The following is a 22,399-nucleotide window of genomic DNA, read 5'->3' as shown; positions in this document are numbered from 1 at the left end:
TCAACCATTCGGTAAATCAAAGGTCTCAAGGACCAGTGTGAAACAACTTTAAAATTCCCACTTGAATAAGTGCATCTTAAGTAACAAGCGAAACTGAAATAAAAATGATACCTGACACACCTACAGAGATAGGGAGTTCCATAAAGAGGGTGCCACAGCAGAGAAGGCCCTAGCTTGGGACACTGCTCCTCAGACTTAGCCTATAGGCAGCAACACAAGAAGCCCTTGGCCAGTGATCTGAATTGTCAAGCTGGCACATACCAGGAGAGGTAGTCGGTCAGGTACTTGAGCCCCAAGCCATTATTGTCAGCATCAATACTATGAAGTCGGCTCAGTACCTAAAAGGCACACAGTGCAGATTCTGGGGAATATGACTAATTTAGCATGCCATTGAACTGAGCAGTGGTGTTATTACCCTCTGGCCCCATTTACTACAGGCAAGGCCCAAAAGTTGTCCATGAGGGAATGTAACCATTGGGCAGAAAATTACTTCCCACTCCTGTCTTATGGCTTCCCATTTTTCATTTAGGAACATTAAAATTGCCTCCTTGTTGAGTCAACCTGTCCATTATATTTTTGTCCAGAATATGACCAGAATTGAATGCTGCAGTAGAAAAGCACGAGACAATTATAGTGCGAGCCATTTCCTACCATCTAGAGAATTAGTTTAGGGGCACTTAAAAGACTAAGGGTGTATTTCCTATTAACAACCTCGTCTTCTTTTGATTTGCCAATTTGTTCTTTATTGGTGTTGGATTTTTTAGATATTTTTTTTAATGCAATAAGCCTTTAGAAGTTTGGGCTGACTCAGATGATTTTTGTGTGTGTGAGCAGTTATGCTTTAGGTATTTTTCAGGTACCAAATATTTGTTTATGTTCTGCTCTTGTCTGTTGTTTCATGTGGTTAAATTCCTTAGAGAGGATCCTCTTAAAAGCTTCTTATTTCCCTGAGAATGGAGCATTTTGAAAATGTACCTTCGGTGTGTCCCTTCGGAGTGCCACATCACAGTCTGTTGGCGGGGCTGTCATTAGAAGCTGCTATGTATTTCTGTTGCTAGGAGTAACCTGAATTATTTGCCTTCCTCATGGTTGATGCTAAGTTGTTTTTGAAGTCCTTGTTTTATGGACCTCTCCTTTTGGTTCTTGGGTACTCTTGAGGTGTGCTTGGCTTTGGCAGGAACAGGCCCTCACTTGTTCCCCGCAAGACCGTAGTATATCACCTACGCATGCATTACTTGCTTTAGTACACTTCCCTGCCAACATGTGCTATTATTATTATTTTTTAAGAGTCACTGTTCTCACCCCTGCAAATTGTTCATAGAAATCTCTTAGTTCAGTTGTAGTCATGCCTGACCAGCACTGGACCTCTTGCCACATAAACTGTAGTCATTCCTCTGGCCCTTGATCTGCTCTACTGCTCTTGATTGCCTGGCCTTAATTGAGCAACAGCATCATGTCACCAGCTTAAGGCTATATATTCAGCAAACAGAAGGAGTGGAGTGTAATGTGCGTTGGCATCTTAGAAGCTTGAACCTCCCATTAACAAATGTTTTAGTTTCTCAAAATGTTATAAATTATCTCATTTATCTAGAGCATAATAACTTATTTTCTGTTAAAACATTCAGAGTGGTATACAAACGATCAAAACAAAACAAATGGTAAGTATAAAAAGCAACAGTAATAACATACCATTCTAATTAAACTAAAAATGCTCCGTAACAAAATATTCAGAAGCTTGTGGGAAAACAGAAAGGCACTTAAGCTTGGCTGCAATCCTCAGAAGGTTGTTCTAAATCTTAGTGTGAGCACATGTAGATCTTCACTAAGTACCGTAGATTTTATCTAGAGAATAACTTCCCTAACTTGATATAAAGGAATATGAAGCTGAATATGGAGGGAAAGCATGTCATAAGGTGTTCATTCATTCATTCACCTGGAAAGTTAGCCCATCTAGGAGAAGGAAAACTCTGATCCTAAAGCCTTGTGGGATATCTTTGGGAGAAGAAAAGACTAAGGGGTAAACCTTTCACAAATCTGGAGTGGAGTCCCAAAGATGGTTGGATGGTGCCTTGCATGCCTCCTTCTGGCAACTCATGTAGCCAAGCTGGTGTCAAATGTATTGCTCTGCTTTCCTTTGGACCACATCAGTGAGGTCAAAAGGGGAATTGTGTTGTTTGGGCAGCAGCCTCCATAAACACTGCTCAGACTTGCACCCTGGGAAGGTCACTTTGGTGCTGCTAATACAGCCGTTTGTCATCACCCCCAGAGGAGCTCTCTCGAGACAGATGGGTACCAATAACAACAATATATTTTGAGTGAATATGTTGATAATGATAAATATTCTGTGCAATTTCTTTAAAAATATTCTGCACAAGTATGGAATCAATATGGTATATAGCACAAAACTTGGAAGCCTGCAAATGTGTAGGCAGTGTTTGAGGGGAGCATTTTGACAGTTGTGTGACAAGCAGAAAGGAAACAGTACAGCTTTTCCTGACATGGTGTGAAGAGATAGGGAAATGGCACCTGGCAAATGCCTCTTATGCTGCTTTTAAAAGCCTAGTTTTATCGCACTCCTATCTCCCCTTACCCTCAGTCTGTTATCCACACCCTGTGTTCTTTTCCTACTGTCCTCTGTCATGGCAAAGTGGCACTATCCATTGTCATTTATCAACCCTTTCCATATTAGGCGTTCTCAGGTCCGTAGTACCCTCTCTTATCTTTTTGGAGTAGTTAAAAATGAATGCAAGTGGAACTTTTAAAAAAAGAAAAGTAATTTTTTGGCCTTTAAGTCCTACTAAGCATGTGACGACTACAGCATAGATCCTTTTAGAAAGGTAAGTGGTCTTCGCACAAACTGATAAATGTAGTTTTTTTCCTGACTAATGAGGAAAACCACCCAGGGGGAAAATACTTGGCTCAAAAATTTCAGACATGAAAGTTATTTGTTTAAATTTTTGAGATAGACAGGCATTTTCTTGAGTCTACTTCCTACTTTTCTCCTTGGGTTTTTAGTTCTTAATTTATTTCTCTTGCATCTTGATAGCTTAAATACTCAAAATACTGACCATTTTCCTTATTCTGATCTGCATCATTCCTGCCAATATAAAGATGAGCTGATTGCTATGGTATGATTGACCCTTTATTTGTGAGAGCCTGAAGTATATTCACAGTGTGCCTACTGGTCTGTCATTGTTTTTTCATGTAATTACTTTGGGTTGTGTCTAATGCTAGCCCTACTCAGAGTATACTCATTAAAACTAATGAACATGACTACCTTAGGTTCATTAATTTCAATGAGTCTGCACTCAAGTAGAACTAGTTCTGACTACAACTTTTTGTCTTTCATCTAAATGCATTCAAAGGATTAACCCAGATTTTCTGATGTTGATGCATAATATCTAAGTAGCAGTATTAAAGAGTCTCCAAATTGTTATGCATATTGCAGTCTTTCATACCATATGTCCATACACAGTTTCTACACTATAGTATGATAGATATTTGGGAACTACAAAAATGTGGGATTGTTTATTAATCAAGCATCCTATAGGAAAGAATATATAACTAACCTTCAGAGTACGGAATGAACCTGGACCTTGTATAATATTACCAGCTGTGAATATTCAGAAATTTGCCCTTATTCCTAATCAGAGAAATGTCCAAAGAGCTCATTTGGGATTGCATTATTTATCTTGGGGGATCTGAAACTGATTTTTGAAATCTGAATAAATTTGTTGCATACTACTAAAATTACTATTACTAGATACTAACACCCATGAGGAATAATGAGGAGTTTTTTGGGGGGAGAGTAAAAAAAAACCCCCGCCCACTTCATGGTGCTTAATTTTTCATGTTCAGAGCACCCTTGAGTTAGCCACAAACCTCCCCTTCTTTTTGAACTTCTTTTTTAAAATGAAGTCTGGAGATGTGTACCTCACCTTTTTCCTTTCCCATCCAGTTCCCCCAATTCTAATTAAACCTCCAATGCATGCTCATGCATGCACCCATTCACACACCAGTTTGTGCTACAAAAGGGGCTACGAAACCCTAACAATTTAAAGCAGCATTGTGGAACATCTTGGGTGTGCCTGCAGAATAAGTCCACTGGCCTCTCCTCAGGCCACTCTCCCCCCCCCCCCAGCCCCCTATCAGCTGGACAGTACAGCACACAGCATGGAAGAAAAGCAAGCTGCCCATGGAGGAGAAGATCTCATTCCATGGGCAATTGGCAGCATTTCTGCACTGCATGTTGAGAAATTTTTAAACCCCTGGAGATGCATCCAATGTGTAAGGAAGGGTTATGGGCTGTCGGTCCACGTTTTCTTAGAGATGTGGAGTAATACTTCTCTCTGTATTTATTGGTTAAGCAGAGAACTCTTTTCCTCTTAAAACAAAAAGAAACTGAGAAAGTATGAAAAATGTCCAGAAATATGTTTGCAGTTTTCTTTAACATTTTTGAAAGAGGATTGTGATAAATGTGCTTACATAAATGGGATTTTTGTGGAGGAGGGAATTTTTTGTTCACAGGTACCCATTTGTAATGACCTGCAAGGCTTTTGTACCTGGGTCAAAACAGTCTAACAGGCATCTGTCACATCATGGTGCATACTCTTGACTAATGTTCCTTATTAATGAAAATGAAGAAACACAATTGGCAGATCATTCAGGTATGGGTAAGAACTGTCACTCAGATTGAAAATAATTGCATCCACAGTAGAGATCGCAATAATAGTTTCCATAAGTCTTTGTTTAAAAACAGAAATGTGTTTCTCTCCTTACTGCCAAAGAACAACACCACCAAGAGCAAGAGTTCTCTGGCCTCCTCCTAATTTCACCTTTCAGAATCCAGGCTCAGATGTACGGATGCAATAGCAAATTAATTTAAAGAGAATATGATTCCATCCCAGTCTCTTGATTTCCAACTGAACCATACAACTGTTTATGTGGCAGCAATATGGTAAACCCATTACCACTTGATAAATTTTGTGCTGCAACTTGTGTGTGCTTTGGCACATGGGTGTAGAATTGAATCCAGTTGGTGGGCCTGACCTTTACCTCCCCTTCCATTCCAGATCAAGTTTGCGAGGTGGGTGTGGCTCACGTCTCCTATCTTCTTGTAATGACTTCACTAAGCTAGCCAGGACAATTTGTATGCCTGTCCCACACCAGATGTCCTATCTGATGTCAGGTGTACAGCAGATGGGCATAGTTTGGCCAAAACAACCTAGCGGGTCAAATGGAGAGGCCTAGTAGGCCTATTGAAACCTGTGGACTGGAGGTTCCCCCACTGCTGCTTTAGTAGGTCCTCATTACATGTTGTTCCTTATGTTCCAGCTCAACTCTTCTTCTTTCTGAGCTTTCCAACAGGTGGTATGAGAGATGTCAGTGAACTCACAAAGCTAATCACTGCCAGAAATTAGGAAAGACCACTTGAGGCAGTTTCACTTCATCTCCAACATCTTGTTTAAAATGTTCACATGAAACATCCCTTAGTCATGAACAGCAGTATTGTAGGAAGAGCTTAATTTGGTGCAGGGGGAGGCCCATGTGTAATGCTTATTTTGCATTGCTTTGTCCTGCTTAGCTGTCGCTGCCATGAGTAAGTCCTGATAACGTGTATTTTCTCTACTGCAGCTTGACAGTGGCTACATTGGACTACGTTAATTCACTGGGTCTTTGCTTCGCATAGTCTCACATACAAACTGGGAAAGACTGCAAAAGGCTTAGAGATTAAATTTGATCACTTGGAGGGTTTGGCCTCCCTGGATTAACTACCTATTTTATATTGCAGGCAGCAAAGGTGCAGCTGTAATTCAGGCACACTTGGCTAGTTCCAAAAGACTGTTTTTGTTTGCTATTCTTTGTGTATGCCTTTGCAAGCTAAGCTGTGTCTCGTGATACTCTTGTATATCCCTGCTTTTGTTTAATTTTGTACTGTAGAGGAGTGTGTGTTGTGGTTGTATTGGTGCTGCTGTTTCTTGTTTTTGAATGCTAGCTCTGGTGTCTTTCCAGTTAAGCTCTGTGTACCTTTTGTCTTTGAAAATCAATGGAGAGCAAATAAAAAAGAACTAGTTTTCAGTGGTACCTTTGCACAAAAACCCTTTTATGTTTGCTAGTGAAGAGGCGGTTTCTCGGGATGCCAGACTTTGCATACAAGAAATGGCTTGGGCTCTTATTAAGCTTCAGTTGCTTTTTGGGGGGGTATTTCTTTTGAAAATTATAGATGCCCACCATAGCCCCTTAACTTTGCGAAGTCAGAAACCAGATGTTCTCTCATGCTATGGAATCCTAATATGGAAAAAGTAGCTTCTGCAAAGTGGATTTTTGACAAGATACCAGACAAGGATGCCTGATAAAATGTAAATATTTTATTTGCACAATTTTGCATTGCCCTATAAATAGGTTGACCATTCAGAGATAAGCAAAATAGAGGAGAAGGCTGGAGGGGCTAAAATGTTATGCAAATTATGAATATGCAGATTGGACGTAGGAAGTTAACATGAAGGACAGAAGTATAAAACACTTAGACTTTGTTCATACAACACTTTAAACCGTACTTCAACTAAATGTTGCTTTAAATGTGAACACGCAGCATGTGCTGGTGCATGCTGCTAAAATCACAGACCATTTGCTCTTCTTCTACCCACCATGTGGGAAGGAAGAGTAGAATGCTTGACTGTGTAGTCTATAAAAGCGCAGGTTTGTCTTAATCCAGTAGGAAGGAATGATTTCCGTAGCTCAAATATCCAGATAAGAACGCCAGCTGATGTGGGACTGGCTGGTAAGAAGAGATCTAACACTCTAGTTTTGCTTAAGTATCTGCAAACAAAAGGATGACATGAGAATAAATGAGGTTCTAGTATTTTAAGAAGCTTTTAAATGGTGTTCTGACTTTTCTCATATATTTGTCTGTCTTGCTTGCAACTCATGTTTAGCAGAGAACAGTACATCTTGCCTAAGATGTGAGGAAATGTGCTGAGCTTAGGAGATATTTGCTGAAGTGATGCTCTGGAGCATTTGGGGGTTTTCTGTACAGGCCTCATAATGGCCTCAGCTACACTTACCTGTAAGGGTAGTACAGCTACTGCAGATAGAATTACCTTTTTCTCTCACTGCTGAATTTTCTTTTTTCAAACTGTTCATCATAGTGATACTTTCATCTTATAATAGAGCAGTAAGCCACGGCAGGGTGTACATTGCTCATTTTCTGCACGCCTCAGGTATCTTCAATTGCCTGGGAGAGTTTCTGGCAGCTTCTTAATGTGCACCCTGGCATGGATTGGTGCAATTGCTTTGGCTTGTTAATTTTACATTCATTTGTTCATCATAGTCATTTAATAATCATATGTGCCTTTGGAAGATCAGGACAACATGGGGAAAATTCAGTGAAAACTGAAATGAAAAATACTTGTCAGAGATTTGAGCTGCCTCTTCACTATTTTTGCTATGTTTATTGCTTGAGAGTTATATATACAGTCATATATTGTTTGAATGGGTGAGCTGCTGTGGAATCATGGACTCACCCCAATCTACATACAATTGCATGATCAAGTTTAGGAAAATAGGTTTGCCAGAGGAGTCACCTGTGCACAGCACTGATTAGCTGGTGCTTGCAATATTGCAAACCAATTTCCTGTTTTGGAATTTTGTCCCATTGCTACCTGGTAACATGATTCTCTTTCTATTGTGTTTCAGAGAACCAGATCCCATCTGGCTTTCCAACCATAGACATGGGTCCACAGCTCAAGGTAGTAGAGAAGGCTCGCACTGCTACAATGCTCTGTGCTGCCAGCGGTAACCCTGACCCTGAAATATCCTGGTTCAAAGACTTTCTTCCTGTGGACACAGCCACTAGCAATGGCAGAATCAAACAGCTCCGTTCAGGTAAAACAATAAAGTCTTCTCATTTTCCTGACCCGACTCCACCCCAAATCTTTCTCTACAGGAAGCAACTGTGGTATTTTGTACCTAGATTGTGGGGTTCACTTTTTCACCCAACTTCTGCTACGTTTAAAACCTTGTGTGATATGAAGAAAGGTTTGGGATTTGGGTGGGAGAGTAGATTTCAATAGTTAGGATATTTGTCCTTGTTTATGGAAGAAGCAGAGCCTTTTGAACATGCTTTCTTGTGTCCCATGAGCAAAGGAGATTTCATATCCATGACCCAGTAGCATATTGGATCAGAGCCATGCAATATATCACTCCAATTCCAATATAGGTTCCTGCTTTCAGGATAGTAAAACACATGTCACTAGTTGTGCCACTTAGATCAACAGTCTGACAAAAAACATTTTGATTCATGAATAGTTACTCAGTTGGGCCAAAGACAGAAGCTCTTAGCCAGTTTCCAAAATGTGGAAAATCCAGATTTCTAAAATGCATTCTTGAACAGAAATCTTCCCTGCTGCAGAAATTTTCCCCTTTAAATGAGAAAATTATAAGAATGAAGGCTGGAGAATGATGGGAGGTAGCCTACTCACCCACCTGCCTCCCTCATGAATTTATGTTAACCTAATGGCAACTCTGAAGAGGGCTGCTTAAAACATTTCAGTGGCTTCATACATTCTACAATCCTGCCTCTTTTGGTAACAGGGAAACTCTTCATATAGCCATGGTGCTGGAGCACAGTGTGGATAGGAAGTGAGGGTAGTCCTTTTGAGGGAGAGAGAGAGATTGTGATTGGGATATCTGCCCCATTCTAATGAGCATACATGCCCATTAGCTGGCCTCTGATAACTACTTGTATGCAAAACTACTACCCCCTGCAAGCAATGTAACTCATGTGTGGTAGTGGTCGTGGCTCTTAAATTGATATATATCAGATTCTGCAGAAATGAGTTTATAATTAGCTCCTTGCTGACACCTGTGAGACCTCAGTCTTGCAGTAGGCTCCCCCGCATATAGAGCAGTGAGCACTAATTACACTGATAAATTTACAGTTTATATAATTTCACAGTGACCTTTAGCGTAATCTCAATATGTTTGTGCTGAAAGAAAATATCACCCTCGTTAATTTAACTTGAAAGGCACTAAGCAGGCAGCATTAGGGAAGTGCATCCATGGATACTTGCTCTTCATACTTACTAAATCAGCATCCTCATCTAGGAGGATTGCAGATGAGCTGGGCAACCCTTAGGCACATGCTGGGCTCTCAACAACATTCACATCATGTGCACTCGCCTGCTGCTGAGCAAGCTTCAGGGAGGAAAAACCTGAGTTTAAAAACAAAACGTGTTCAGCACTACCGTCACGTCCAAAGTTTATTTTGTTTTTCTTCATTGCAAGCAGTGTCTCAACTGAATTTCACCAGGGATTCGGAGTCCCCAGTTGTAGAAGACACTTGAATTTCCGGGAGGAGGGTAGAAATCGATGAGTAGCATATCTGCAGGCCTGAGAGAAAATTGATTAAGCTGTATGGAAGTAAATGAGGTTTATAGACTTGCATATAACGTGCTCGAAAAAGAGATTTAAGGTCCTTATTGGTAGGAACATTGGAAGAGCTCACAAAGCAACATTAGTATATGCCGCTGATCCAAATTGCCTCTACTCAATGAAGCTTCCTTTCCAACAATTGTGTAGAGGACTATTGTAACAGTGTATTTCATTTTCATAATCAAAAGAGAGAATTTTATAAGTCTGCAGTTCATAGGGTTCTGAAACTGCATAGAACAGATAATGACCAATTCACATGTAGCACTAAGCGAAACAGAAGCTTAGCATGGAGAAGACAAACCACAAACTTATGCGCAGATGTAACGCTAAGCTAAATTGTGGCTAATGCCTGGGCCATTTAGCAGCACCGGGGGAGGAATGCTGCATTGCAGTCTTCATTCTGGGAACCTGCATATTTGCTTTCTCATGCCAAGTTATGGTTTGGCTTTGCACTGCATGTGAACTGGGCCATTAATTCTATTGGTCAACTGCTGAAGACTTGGGCCCTTCCAAACACTCTTTATTTCTGTGTAGTATTTTCCCAGTATTCAGACTGCAGTATATCTCTGAACAAATGCAGTTGTTTTCCCACCAGAATCTATAAGATGTACTATGCCATGCTGAATTGGATTGTGTGAGTGTCATAACCACCTGTTGGATAGGCCCTGTGACACCACTGGTCTGAGAAGCTGAGGCAAATAGTGTTGAAAAGAGATGGATTTCTAGGCCCTATTGACAAATTAAAAACTGACAAGTCCCTGGGTCTGGGTGGCATCCACATGAGAGTTCTTAAATAATTCAAAATATCTAACTTCTCCCTAAGATTAGACTGCATATCTGAGAAATTGAAAGCGGCCAATGTAACACCAATTTTTAAACAGCGATTGGGGCGGGAGGAGGAATCCAGGAAGTTACAAGCCCATTAATTTGTTCTGGGAAAGCATTCTTAAAAAATAGAATTAGCAAGCATATTGAAGAGCAAGTATTGTTGAAGAAGAACCACCATAGCTTTTCCAAGAGTAAGTCCTGTCTCAGTGTCTCAATAACCTTTTAGCATGTAAATAGAGGTGATCCAGTAGACATTGTGTACTCCAGCTTTCAAAAAGCCTTTGACAGAGTACCACACCAAAGACTCCCGAGTAAGCTCAGCAGTCATGGAATAAGAGCAGAGGTCTCTTATGGATCAGGAACTGTTTCAGAAACAGGGAACAGAAAGTTAGAATGGAGATCTCTTCCAATGAAGGAATGTTGGAAGTAGAATTTATCAAGGATTGATGTTGGGGCCTTCTCCTTTTGACTTGCACAGAGTTAAGGGTGAGTTGTGAGGTGGCAAAGTTTGTTGATTATACCAAATCGTTTAATGTGTTTAAAACAAAAATGGGATTGTAAGGTGCTCCAGAAGGATATCTCCAAATTGGGTGAGTGTGCATAAAATGGCAAATAGAATTCAATGTAAGGAAGTGTTAAGTGATGCACACTGAGGCAAAAAAAAATCATGAATTGGTGGTGACTGACTAGAAATGAGATTTTGGGGTCACAGCGGATAACTTGATGAAGATGTTGACCCAGTGAGCAGCAACTGTGAAAAGTGCAGATTCCATACTAGGGATCATTAGGGAAGGAATTGAAAATAAAACTGCTGATATCATAATGCTGTTAAACAAATCTATGGTGCAACTGCATTCAGAATACTGCGTACACTTGTAGTTGCCTCACCTCAAAAAGGATATTGTGGAGTTCAAAAAAGTTCAGAAAAGGAAAGCCAAAATGATCAAGAGGTTTCTGCAACTCCCCCATGAGAGAAGTTTACAATACAAGTTGAGTGACAGGGACATGGTAGAGGTCTGTAAGATCATTCATAGTGTGGAGAAATTGGATAGGGAGACATTCTTCTCCCACATTCATAATAATTTGGGCCCATCCAATGAAGCTAAATGTTGGAGGATTCAGGACAGACATATAAAAGAAAGTACTTCTTCACACAGGTATATAATCAGCTGAAATAAAAATAACTATTTTATTATTAACTATGGAATCTACACCACCAAAATGTAGTTGTAGTTACCAATGTGGGTGGCTTTAAAAAGAGCATTAGGAATAAATTTATCAGTGGCTACTAGTGCCTTGATATCTATGTACTATCTCTGCTGTCAGAGGCAGTATTGAGGTTACTGGGAATCATCAGTGGAAAGGGTGCTGTTGCTCTCAGGTCTTGCTTCTGAATTTCCGATAGGCATCTGTTTGGCCATTGTAGACAGTTTCTGAGCCAGCAGGGTTCTTCTAATGTATGCCACTTACCCCTATAAGCATGCCTTAAAGCACCTCACAACAAAACAGCAAAAACATATGAATACATCACTACACTAAATAGTCCAAAACCAATTCATTACAAAATATAACAAAATTTGAATAAACAATTCATTTCGATAAAACGAACTTTATAATGTTTGTATAAAATAGACAATATAAGTCATTAAATCTTATCAGTTTATATTATTTATATTAAATAGGTAAGCCAAAGCCAGATATGAGAAAGCCTTCCAGTACAATCATGTATTAACAAATAATATAACCAGTGCTATGTGCAATAAATGGCAAGCATATTTTATAGAACCTGCAGCAGATAATCTCTCACATGCCCCACTCTCATATTCTGATTAACTTTCTTACTTATTAAAAAAAGAAAACAAGTATTTAAAGGTTATAGTCATATTTCCTACGTTTACTGTGGAAGAAAACTAATGCCAAGTCTAGACAGTGGCTTGCAGCTCCTCCTCGCTATTGATTGTACCGAGGCTGGACAGGACAATTTGTGGGCTTTTCCTCCAGGTGCAACTAAACGTGGCATCCCAAAATGAAGTAAATAGTAATAAATGTTTGATCATAAAAACTAAACTGTGCCTTTACATGATACAATCTAAGAGAGGCAGTTGACTTACTTGTGTAAGATTCAGGTTGTGACATTCAATCTGAGTTTGTTTAAAGATGAAGAAGATTAAAAAGCAGTCAAAATGTGTTAGGTTTTTACCTCAAGTGTTTAGGACATTGCTTTCAAAATGGAACATAGCCATAGAATGATTATGTTAGAGGCCTGGTTTCCCACTTCATCACTTGCTCCCCAAGCAAAGGAAGACAGATCTGCAACATAGAGGTTTGGCAACACAGTTCCTCTAATGGTCCTGGCTGATGAGCGATGTAAAGATTTGCTGTTGTTAATTGTTTTTCTTTCTATCACACCCCTCCTGCACTTGCTGCTCAAGGTACTATTAAATAAAATAATGTTGTAAAATAAAGTAAGGGCATATTAAACATTGACTTATGTAGAGTGGAGGAAGGCGTGGCAGTAAAGATGTAGGCTAAGGAGAAGGCATTTACACTTTGCTGAAAAATTTCTGTAAAAATGAGAGGAAGCACACAAGCCAAAGCTGAAATGGGAGGCGAGATTGTATCATTGGCAAGGTTATGATTAAAAGATACTCCTACAGTACCAGATCAAGAAAGTGGCCAGCAAAGTTGCTCTTGCTGCTTGGGCCAGGCATTAATAGAAAATGTGGCTGGTCATAAATTAAAAGTAGTAATGAAATGGATTTAGTGTGGGCATAGTCATTCATCCATTAAACGTATTTATGTGACTGCCATTCTGCCAAGGCAACCAAAATGGTTTATAATTTTTTAAATACTGAAGCAACCAAAAACTACAAAATTTTGAACAACAGAATTCTCAGTAAAGCCAACCCTGGGAATGTTACTAGGAGGCATTGCAGGATGGAAGGCATTTTATACACATTGGTGGGATCTGCATTACTTAACACCCAGAGCATCCAGTATAAGGAACAGCAGAAGTGTGGAAAGGATATAGAATTAGGGTGGCTTGGGCTGCAGTCCTAACTAACTTTCCTGGAAGAAAGCCCCATTGACTCTAGTCAGACTTACTTTTGAGTAGACATGGTTAGGATTGAGCTTTTACTCAGAGTAGCACTCGCATACCAATATTCTTTTCAAATATTATTGGCCTAGTTACCTCATTGGGAAAGTCAGATCCTCAGGTCTGCTATATCTGTAGTTATGCATTCAAGGCTGTGCAAAGTGCCATATACCTCAAATTGGTTTGGATTCGGTTTAAATGGTCATTCAGACCCGAATGTTTCTAATGTAGATTATCAATGATATGGACAAGCCTTTCGGTCACATTCAAAGCTCCTTTGTGCTAGAAAGTAAGCAAATGAAGATGTCATTCCTTAACTATAATTTCCTATTTTCATCCAAACCAGGAAATTTTGGTTAACATCTTCAGAACAAACCAAGATATTAAACAATTTTTCAAAGTTTAATTAACTGGTAACCATGGTTTCCTAGTTCAGATGAAATGGGAAACTATCGTTAATGGAAGACATTGTGGTTTGTTTTGCTTGAAGTGAGGAATGAAAGGACTGTATGCACAGCCAAATTCCTGCTCTTGTCTGTGCTTACTAAGGGTGCTTCCAGACAGAAGTTTATTGTGGAATTGCTGCTGAACCGTGCATTTTTTTCTTGCAGTGTCCGCATGAAGTTGTCACCAAAATGCCAAGCAATATTATTATTTTTTACATTTAATTTCCATACCCCTTACTGTGAAAAATAGATAAGTAAAAATAACTTGTTATAAACCTAAAGTCACTGCGAGTGTGGAAGCTAGTTAGTACATTAGCACTTTTATGTGTGGTGATGGTGGCAGTTTGTCACATGTGGTGACATTTCAGTGGGTGGCCCCTAATGTGACAGTCTGTACACAGGTACAGAAATACCTGCATACATGCACAGAGCAGAAGGCAATGGAGGGTGGTGGTGGAGTGCTGGACAGGAGGGACAACAGAACCATCTTCATATACATTCTGTTGAGGTCCTCTAATGTGGACAGCAACTGGCAGAATAGCAATGATATCCATGACTGGGAGAGAGGTGGGGAACAGAAATATGTGGAAGCTAACATGCCAAATGTGCACACTGAAATATCTGATCTATAAACCCCGTCTTGGAAGCACCCTAAGGCAGCACAATAATAAGTGTCATTAATTATTTAGGTTGGGTGGATGTCTTATAAGAACACTGGAAGCTGCATGCAAAGTCAGTCCATTGGTGCATCTAGCTGAATATAGTCTATAATGACTAGCAGTTGGTCTCCAGGTTTCAAGCAGGAGTTTGGAGATGACAGGAATTGGATAAACTGGCAGCTTCTGCATTCTTGTTCATGCTGAAAACGTACTCCATTGGAGTTAAAACTTAGGATGTTGTCCAAATTTTTATTTTGTAGCATATGACTTACATCTTCATTTGGTGATCCTGACCACTATCATGGGAGTTCTGAATAATTTTTATTTTATGTCTTTTATTGCCATATTCTCTAACATATATTAGTGCATACTAAACCTCCAAAGAGATCTTGTTTCATTGCTTCAGAGTCACTATACAGCTCTGGCAAGGGCTATCTTACACTGAGATCTGGAGACTGGGTTTTAATAACATACCAGCTAAACTTTAAGGGAATCCATTTTGAGTGTGTGTTGGGATTCCTTAGCTTTGCATCCATACAGAATTTTCAGTGACTAGGTGGATACAGAACAGCTCCAGATCTGTTTGGCAGCAACATAAAACAGATGCTGCTTCAGTTAGCCAGGAATCATTTCTGGACTCTGTTGTAAGAGGTGCTTCTTGTCTCTTAGAGTGGAGACTCTTTATTTACAGTGATAATTTGGAGATGGTGCAGGGGCAAGTAAGCACTCAGCAAATTTTTCTTTGGGGCATGAACCAATAACCCTCTTCTTCCTGTCAGTACAGCTTGTGAGCCATGCAAGCTTCCGTGATGAGAATGGTTCTGTCAAGGGGGATGGAATGGTAGTTAGAAAAGCAGATAAATAGGCAGCAGATTTATTATGGTAGAGATTACCCGCAACTTCTGCAAATGACATTAGCCTTCCTGATGCTTCACTCATCTGTGGACAAAAGCATCAGCAAGTATAAACCAGCCATAAAGCGAAAATGGAGTAATGTCATCTCGGCTGTGGAGAATGCTAAACGAAGCAGCTGGAACTGCTTCCTCTGATTAAAAGCTAGGGCTACTGCCTGAAGGAACATGCACTAGGAGAGTGGGAGGGAAAGCGATAACAAGTGTAAATATTTTAATTACTCTTTAAGAGGCAAGTTAAACATGCTTAAAATCTGCCTTCTTTGTATTTACAGAAATCTTTGAGTGTCTTTCTTTGTTTCCCATTGGGTGATCAGTGCTGTGGATAATGGAATGTGGGGAGCGGTTAATCTCAGATACACAGCACTCATATGCTTACTGGTATTTATTGATCAATACAAGGAACATGATTTGACGCTCTGTGTCCTGTTTAACCCTCTCTTTCTATCTGTTTAAACTCCCCAGTTTTCTTTGGTAAGTGCTTGGTGTTCAGATGTGCAAAATCTGCATCAAACCAACACATACCATGAACTGCCTACAAATTAGATCTGCATGAATCTCCCTCACCTTACTAACAGCCTTCATTTGCACAAAATAAGACCAAGGGGACAAAACTGGGGATCAGAGGAGTTTGCTGTCAGTTTACATACACGGGTCTCCCTCTGCACATCTGGACCATGCTAACAATAAAGCCCATTACTGAGCAAACTGCACTTTTGCTTGAGGTTTTGGAGCAGTTAGCTTTGTAACCAAGCCCTCCTTATAAGATGCACTCATAGCATGTGAACTTATTTTCTGCTCCCTTATAAGGAAGGTTGGAATCCCTTTCCTCTGCCTACTGTATAAATTATGCAGAGCGAGTCTGGTGCTCCATTGGTCCAAATAAAAACTAGAAGAAAGTGCTTTAGATTTTTATTTGAAAAATCTGTTGTGTAGAATACCAATTTCTGGCCAGGGGGAACCTGGTGTAGGTTTTATTAAAGTTACCCCTGAATTCATCACTCAGTTTTTAAGTTTCAATTACATAATCAGATTTTGTCCCCAACGGTCCATGTAATCTTAAACCAAGAATGTGTGTCTCACCAACACCATATGCTTAATTTTTCTCCCCACACACACTCTCTCACAACACTCACTCTGGTACTCCCACAGCCCCATCTTTTGGCAGAATAAAAGGGCGCAGCACCCATATCCCAGTGGCTTCTCCATCTCAGTTGTGACAATGAATGCTAGTGGTTTTGCTTAGGAGTCAGAGCCCTCCTTTGTGTAGGACCAGCAATATATTAATTGGGTAAAATGGGGCCAGACTCTGTGTTCTTGGTAGCAGAGAGCTTTACTAACCACCTGAGGGCATCACTCTGACTTGTTACTGCACATCCTTTATTTCTTTTTATTTATTTATTTTTGTTTGTTCCTGTTGCGCTAATACAGATTCTAGCTTTGAAAAACTTTCTACTTTTTTAGTTATAATTTTCTTCCTTTCCTCTTTGTACTAACGCTTCTCTCTAATCTTATTTGCATTCAAATTACCTCACCAGGTGGTACACCAATCAGAGGTAAGAATGCTGAACTGTGCCTCTAATTGTCATGTCACTCCATATCCTTTCTGCCATGCCCGTCTCCAACAGTATATCATCTCCAGCTATTCTTTCACTCCAAACTCTTGTCAGCTCACTTGCGCATCTGCTGTTCCTTCCTGTGTGTGCTTGTTTTTGTTTATTTTTAGTGTGGCGCCTTGTAGAATCATCCATCGCAGGTGTGCACAGGTCAAAGGGGGTTATTCAACGGGAGGTTTTCAGAGGGAGAACGCTATCCCCATTCATGCCACAGAGGGCTCTGAGGTCTTGAATCTTTCAGATTCAGTCACCCTCTGGGGCACCACGTCCTGGCAGGTCTGAAATAGCTGCTGTGGCGTGTTTTGAAGGATGTAACACTTTCACAAGAGAACAGTGAAGCCCTTCCTTCTGCATTATTGCTGACAGGAATTGAACTAATACAAAGGAAATAAATTCTTAAAATGCCAGGCAAATCTAACTTGAGGAATAAGACTGGAGGACTTTCTTTGAGAGCTGAAGGTGCACCTTTTCATAAATTTAATTAATAACATTATTATTATTATTATTATTATTATTATTATTATTTTGCTGGCCCTTCTCTGATATGAAGGTGAAGGGAGGAGATCTAAGATGCCAGCTCCACCCCTTCTGAAGCCTGACAAGGATTCATGGTGCACTGTAGCATAAAGATTTGTTGTGAGTAAATGAATCAGACACACATCTGGCTGCATTAAGTCTTCAATTGTTCAATCCACCTCCAGTCTGACAGCTCTGCATTCCCAGACCTTGCTAGTTTCACTGCCTATATGTGCTAGTAACATTTCTAGCCTACACACTCAAAGTAGTCCCTTGAATTAATTTTAAGGTTGTAATCAGTACTATATAGTGTGACTCTGATCTCTTGTGATTTCAGTTACTGCTGTTGACTGACCCCTGAATTTCCTGATAAACTTTTTAGCACCACTAAATTACACTATCTCATTTGTCCAATGCTCCCCTTCTTTCCTCCCCCTTCTCTCTCCACTGAATCACTGCTGGAAGTTAATAATCCAAGTCTTTGGAACTGGTTCTGTTGCTGGGGGTTAATGTTTTCAGTTCTTGTTAAGTGATTTTGGAGCAAATGGGGGTTGCTGTTTCAAGTGTATTTGCATCAAGTTGCTTCTGTGAAAAATCTGGGTCAGGGGAAAAACTGTAAACCTCATTTTGATATGAATGGGTTTCTCTGTCGTCTTCTCTCTGGAATGCTGCAAGATTGACAGCTGTGATGCCACACATTTTTAAAACCTTTTCTCTGCTTCTATCACAACTCTGAAAGCAAAATGACAGACTGAATGCTAAGTAACCAAGCAGGCCCTATCGTTGCCCATATCAGGTTGGGCCTTTCCCAGCACACAACGGCTATGTATTTCCTCTGTATCAACAAGCGAGGGCATTAATGACTCAGCACCAGAACCGCCTGGATGTTCCGTACATCCTTTTTGAGGAAAGTGGACATATCTTTATAATGAGAATCATCCATCTCATAAAACATAAATCTCCCTATCTGAGTCCTAATGAGGTATTTTAAGAATGTGTCTGACATTATTTAAAATGTATGTGTCCTGTTTGAATGTCAAAGATGACATTTCTGTACGTGCCAAAAAGCCACCTCTTAGCATCTCATACAGGATTTGTGTCAGACTTACACCTTTTGTTAAACACACAGGCTATTGAGTCTCTAAAGATTACCAGATGTGGTAGGTGAAGGCACTTTTGTGAAAGGGAGGTTATACTCACATAGTGGTCTGTACTGTGGTTCTCACTAAGGTAAGTTTGTTGCACTTCTGGGATCAATTTGATGTGGAAATAAAACTAAATTGTTTTTTTGTTTGCACGGCTAGTTGGATGTAAAGTTTTCAGTGGTTCATATTGAGAGGTGGATTCTATGTGAATGCATTGAAGGGCCAATCATACTTTCTGCCTATTGAATGGAAGTGTTATGGAAGTCAGGCTGGAGAAGCAGGATAAAATTTTATTTCTGAAACTAACCTTTCCTTTGGGCCCTGCAGCCGCAGTTCTACTCTTGCTGTCCAGAGGTGCTGTCATTTTTCTAACTGAGAGCTCTGTGTTCACAAGGCATGTTGTCACTTTTAACATTCCCCCTTTGCCTTTCAGGTGAGACCCAGGCTGAAAGGTCAGGGTGAGTTTTGATAGACTGTTCAGAGATGCATGGGTCTAGTTGGTGACTGGCAGGTTAGACAAGAGGATGGATGAATGGATGTGTATTTTGAAGGATGGCTAGTAAGCAAAAATAAAAGCTGCTTTAGGGGAAGTGACTTGACACATGTCCCCTTTCTCAAAGTTCAAATCAAGTTTTCTATGTTGTTATAGAATGCAATTAAATATTATGGGAAATATTTTTCCTGGAAGCAGAAAATGCTGGCATGTCATGGACCTCTGATGCTTCAGATTTTGCCTTTGCAGGTACATGAGAAGCAGTGGAAGTGTTAAAGGGAAGACAGCATTTTAAATGGTCCTTTTCTTCACAAAATAAATTGGAATCAATTGGAAAGCGTTCGTACCCGTTGACTGGATAGACTTTCCTCCAGTGTGAGTTTCACCACTGCAAAGCAGAAGGACAATTACTTTGAAACAGAAAGATCTGATAATTGGCAGAGAAGGGCTGAGAAACTTTTTATCTAATACTTTTACTATTGTCCAAATTTCACGCTGTTTTGCCTTTAGCACCCTCTTTGGCAGCCTTGTAGTGCTGCTTCTCTTGGGATCTGCATATCTCAATCTCTCTTTTTCTGTATCTGGAGTACAAGAGGAAAGTGCATGAATGCCAGATGCATGATACACAAAAGGAAGGGGAATCAGTGATGGAGCTGTATTCCTGCATTTGCCCTTGTGTGCTGCTCAGTTTCATAGCTCTCCGTCAGTGACTGCCTCACTTGTATATATCACAGAAACCCAGCTTCATTCCAGGTCCCAGCCATGCCAATCATCATGCTCAGGAAGAAGAGGCACAGCTGAACAGGAACATAATGAGCATCAGTAATAACATCACTGTGGTAGTTTTGTTTTTATTTATTTAGCTTATTTGGCCGTAAAAAATAAATAAATTTGAGATGGGGGCATTTGGCTGCCATTCCAGGTAGCACCTAGGATTATTAGAGCTGAAAATCTAAGCGGCATGTTAAGTATTGATATATAAATCATGATCCAGAAAATGTTGTGCACCATTTTACTCTACTGGCAACTGCAGAGCTGCAAGAATCCAGTGTGAGATTGTGAAAGTAGGCTTTTGCCTTCCTCGTCAAATCCTCAAAAAGGTTTCACTCTTGTGGACTTATATGAACATAAATTTAACTGAATACAAGTGAAGCTTCTGAGTAAACATTCATAGGATTGCTCTGTTAATGAGACAGTCAACATTTTTCATTAACTTTGCTGGCAAAGCAAGGCAGGTCCTGCCAAAACCAGAACACTTCTATGTTCCATAGATTAGACATACCTTCAGAAATGTAAGGTGAGAAGGTATCTGTGGATTTATTTATTTTAGCCATCTCTGACCATGCTTATGAAGCCCACCAACCCCCACTACCTATTTTCACTTGCAATTACAAGTCAGTAGAGAGTAGCCTTCCCCAATTCCCATCAGCCCCAGCTAGCAAAGCCAATAGTGAGGAATGATGAGAATTCTAGTACAAAACATTTTGGGGTTGGGGAAGGCGATATAAAACATATGCATGTGCCTCAAGTGGAGAGGAGCAATGTAGGCAAATGCACATACATAATATTTGGAAATATCCATGGTCAAGGAACGGAGGCTAGGAGTTTGAATCCCCTTTCTTGGGGGTTCCCTCTGCCTCCTGTCAGCCATGATGCAGGTCATCATTGCTTGCTGTTACTATATTTTAATACTTGCTTTTGTTATATTTGAAGGCAGTGATGGACTGGATGTGGGCCAACAAATTAAAAATGAATCCTGAAAATCCAGGAGCTGGGAGGGCAGCCTCTTCTGAGCAGGGTTGCAATCCCCTGGAAGAAGCAGGTTCATAGCTTGAGGGTGTTGTCCAGCATTGTCACTTTTGGTGGCTAATTTCCTGCTATGGCTGGTTTGCCAGCTACAACCCCTTATGGACAGAGGTGACTTCGTCACAGTGCTGCATGCTCTGGTAACTTCCAGATTGGACTACTCTACATGAAGATGACTTGGAAACTTCAACTGGTTCAAAATTCAGTGGTCAGATCGCTGGCTGGGTTTGCCTTTAGCACTTATGCAACTCATGTTCTAAAACAGCTACATTTTATGCCAATTCAAGGTGCTCATGCTAGTTTTTAAAGCTCTAAATTATTTAAGCCCCAAATATCTTAGACACTGCTGCCTTCTCTACAGACCCTCTCAGATATTAAGATCAGCAGAGAGGCCCTTTGGGTGGCTCTGCTGCCCTCAGAAATTCAAGGTGATGGCTCAGGAGAGGACATTCTTTGCAGCAGCACCTTTGCTATATAGCCTTTGTCAGTTGCTGAAGACGCACCTTTTTATCCTGGTGTTTTTGGTGTTTTCAGATGTGTGTTTTCAGGACCCACCTGAAATTAGTTTTAACTGTTTTTAATACTGAATTTAAATCATAGTAATCAGCCCTGGCACCTGCTGACGAAGGGTGGGTAATAAATTTAACAATAGCAGCAATGTAGCAGCAGCAGTAGTAGTATTGGTAGTAGTAGATGAAGTTTTCCTGGTCTGGGTTTCAAAACATTAAAAACAAACCTGATAATGCTTCTGCTGCTGTATTAAAGAACAGCCAACTTATTAGTATTATATGTGGAAGCACCTTAAGAGTGGCAGAAGGAAGGCTTTTCTGGCTGGCGTCCTCTGCACTGCCCCCTGCCAGCCCCAGCGTAACAATAGGAAGGGCTCCCTACATCATTTTTATTACATAGCAAAGCTCAGTGAGGTTCATTTTTTCTCTCCCTGACATATAGACTTAGGCTACAGTCTCAATTTATCCTTCTAAATAATGTAGGTGGCGGCAGTTGATTCACATTAGTTTTCCTTCTGTTGCAATGATATGAAAACTGAATTTGACCTCCGTTCCTTGAAGTGGGAAGAGCGGAGACAGCAATTTTGGCTTCTGTTCACAGTGCTGTTTTCTCTGGCAAATGGAAATGGGTTCAGACTCTGACAAGCAGACAGGTTAATGCTTTTTCTCTTGGTTCAGGTGTGTATGTGTTTCTGAGCAAATGCCCTCTTCTGCCATCTCTGGAATCTCAACTTCTGGAAGAACCAAGAAAGTCTTTGCTACTCAGGAAGTATGGAGTTTCTGATCTGGCAAAGTGGCATCAAGGCTACTTCTACATTCACCCTTTGCTTATTTTCCCCTTCACCATTGTCATCCTTACTTCCTCCACAAGCTAGATGCAGCCCATTTTAAATGATTTCCAGAGGAAACAACTGGACAGGGTTCAGCACTCATCTATGATG

General features: G+C 40.3%; 1 protein-coding gene across 15 annotated transcripts in view; it reads left to right on the top strand.

The window, feature by feature from the left end:
* The window catches only part of PTPRF (protein tyrosine phosphatase receptor type F), a 467,761-nt gene that overhangs the window by 356,350 nt on the left and 89,012 nt on the right, over positions 1-22,399 (top strand). For 10 of the 15 annotated variants that reach the window (XM_077928818.1, XM_077928817.1, XM_077928823.1 and 7 more), the window contains 2 exons: positions 7,696-7,884; positions 16,912-16,929. In XM_077928818.1, coding sequence (XP_077784944.1) covers positions 7,696-7,884; positions 16,912-16,929 — 207 coding nt within the window. The remainder of the gene's footprint in view (positions 1-7,695; positions 7,885-16,911; positions 16,930-22,399) is intronic. The other 5 variants (XM_077928822.1, XM_077928826.1, XM_077928828.1 and 2 more) reach the window with 1 other exon arrangement.

Source organism: Podarcis muralis, chromosome 5, assembly GCF_964188315.1.
Source record: "Podarcis muralis chromosome 5, rPodMur119.hap1.1, whole genome shotgun sequence".
Taxonomy (NCBI): Eukaryota; Metazoa; Chordata; class Lepidosauria; order Squamata; family Lacertidae; genus Podarcis; species Podarcis muralis.
Note: the sequence above shows the minus strand (reverse complement) of the source record. Positions and strands in the feature narration are given on the sequence as shown.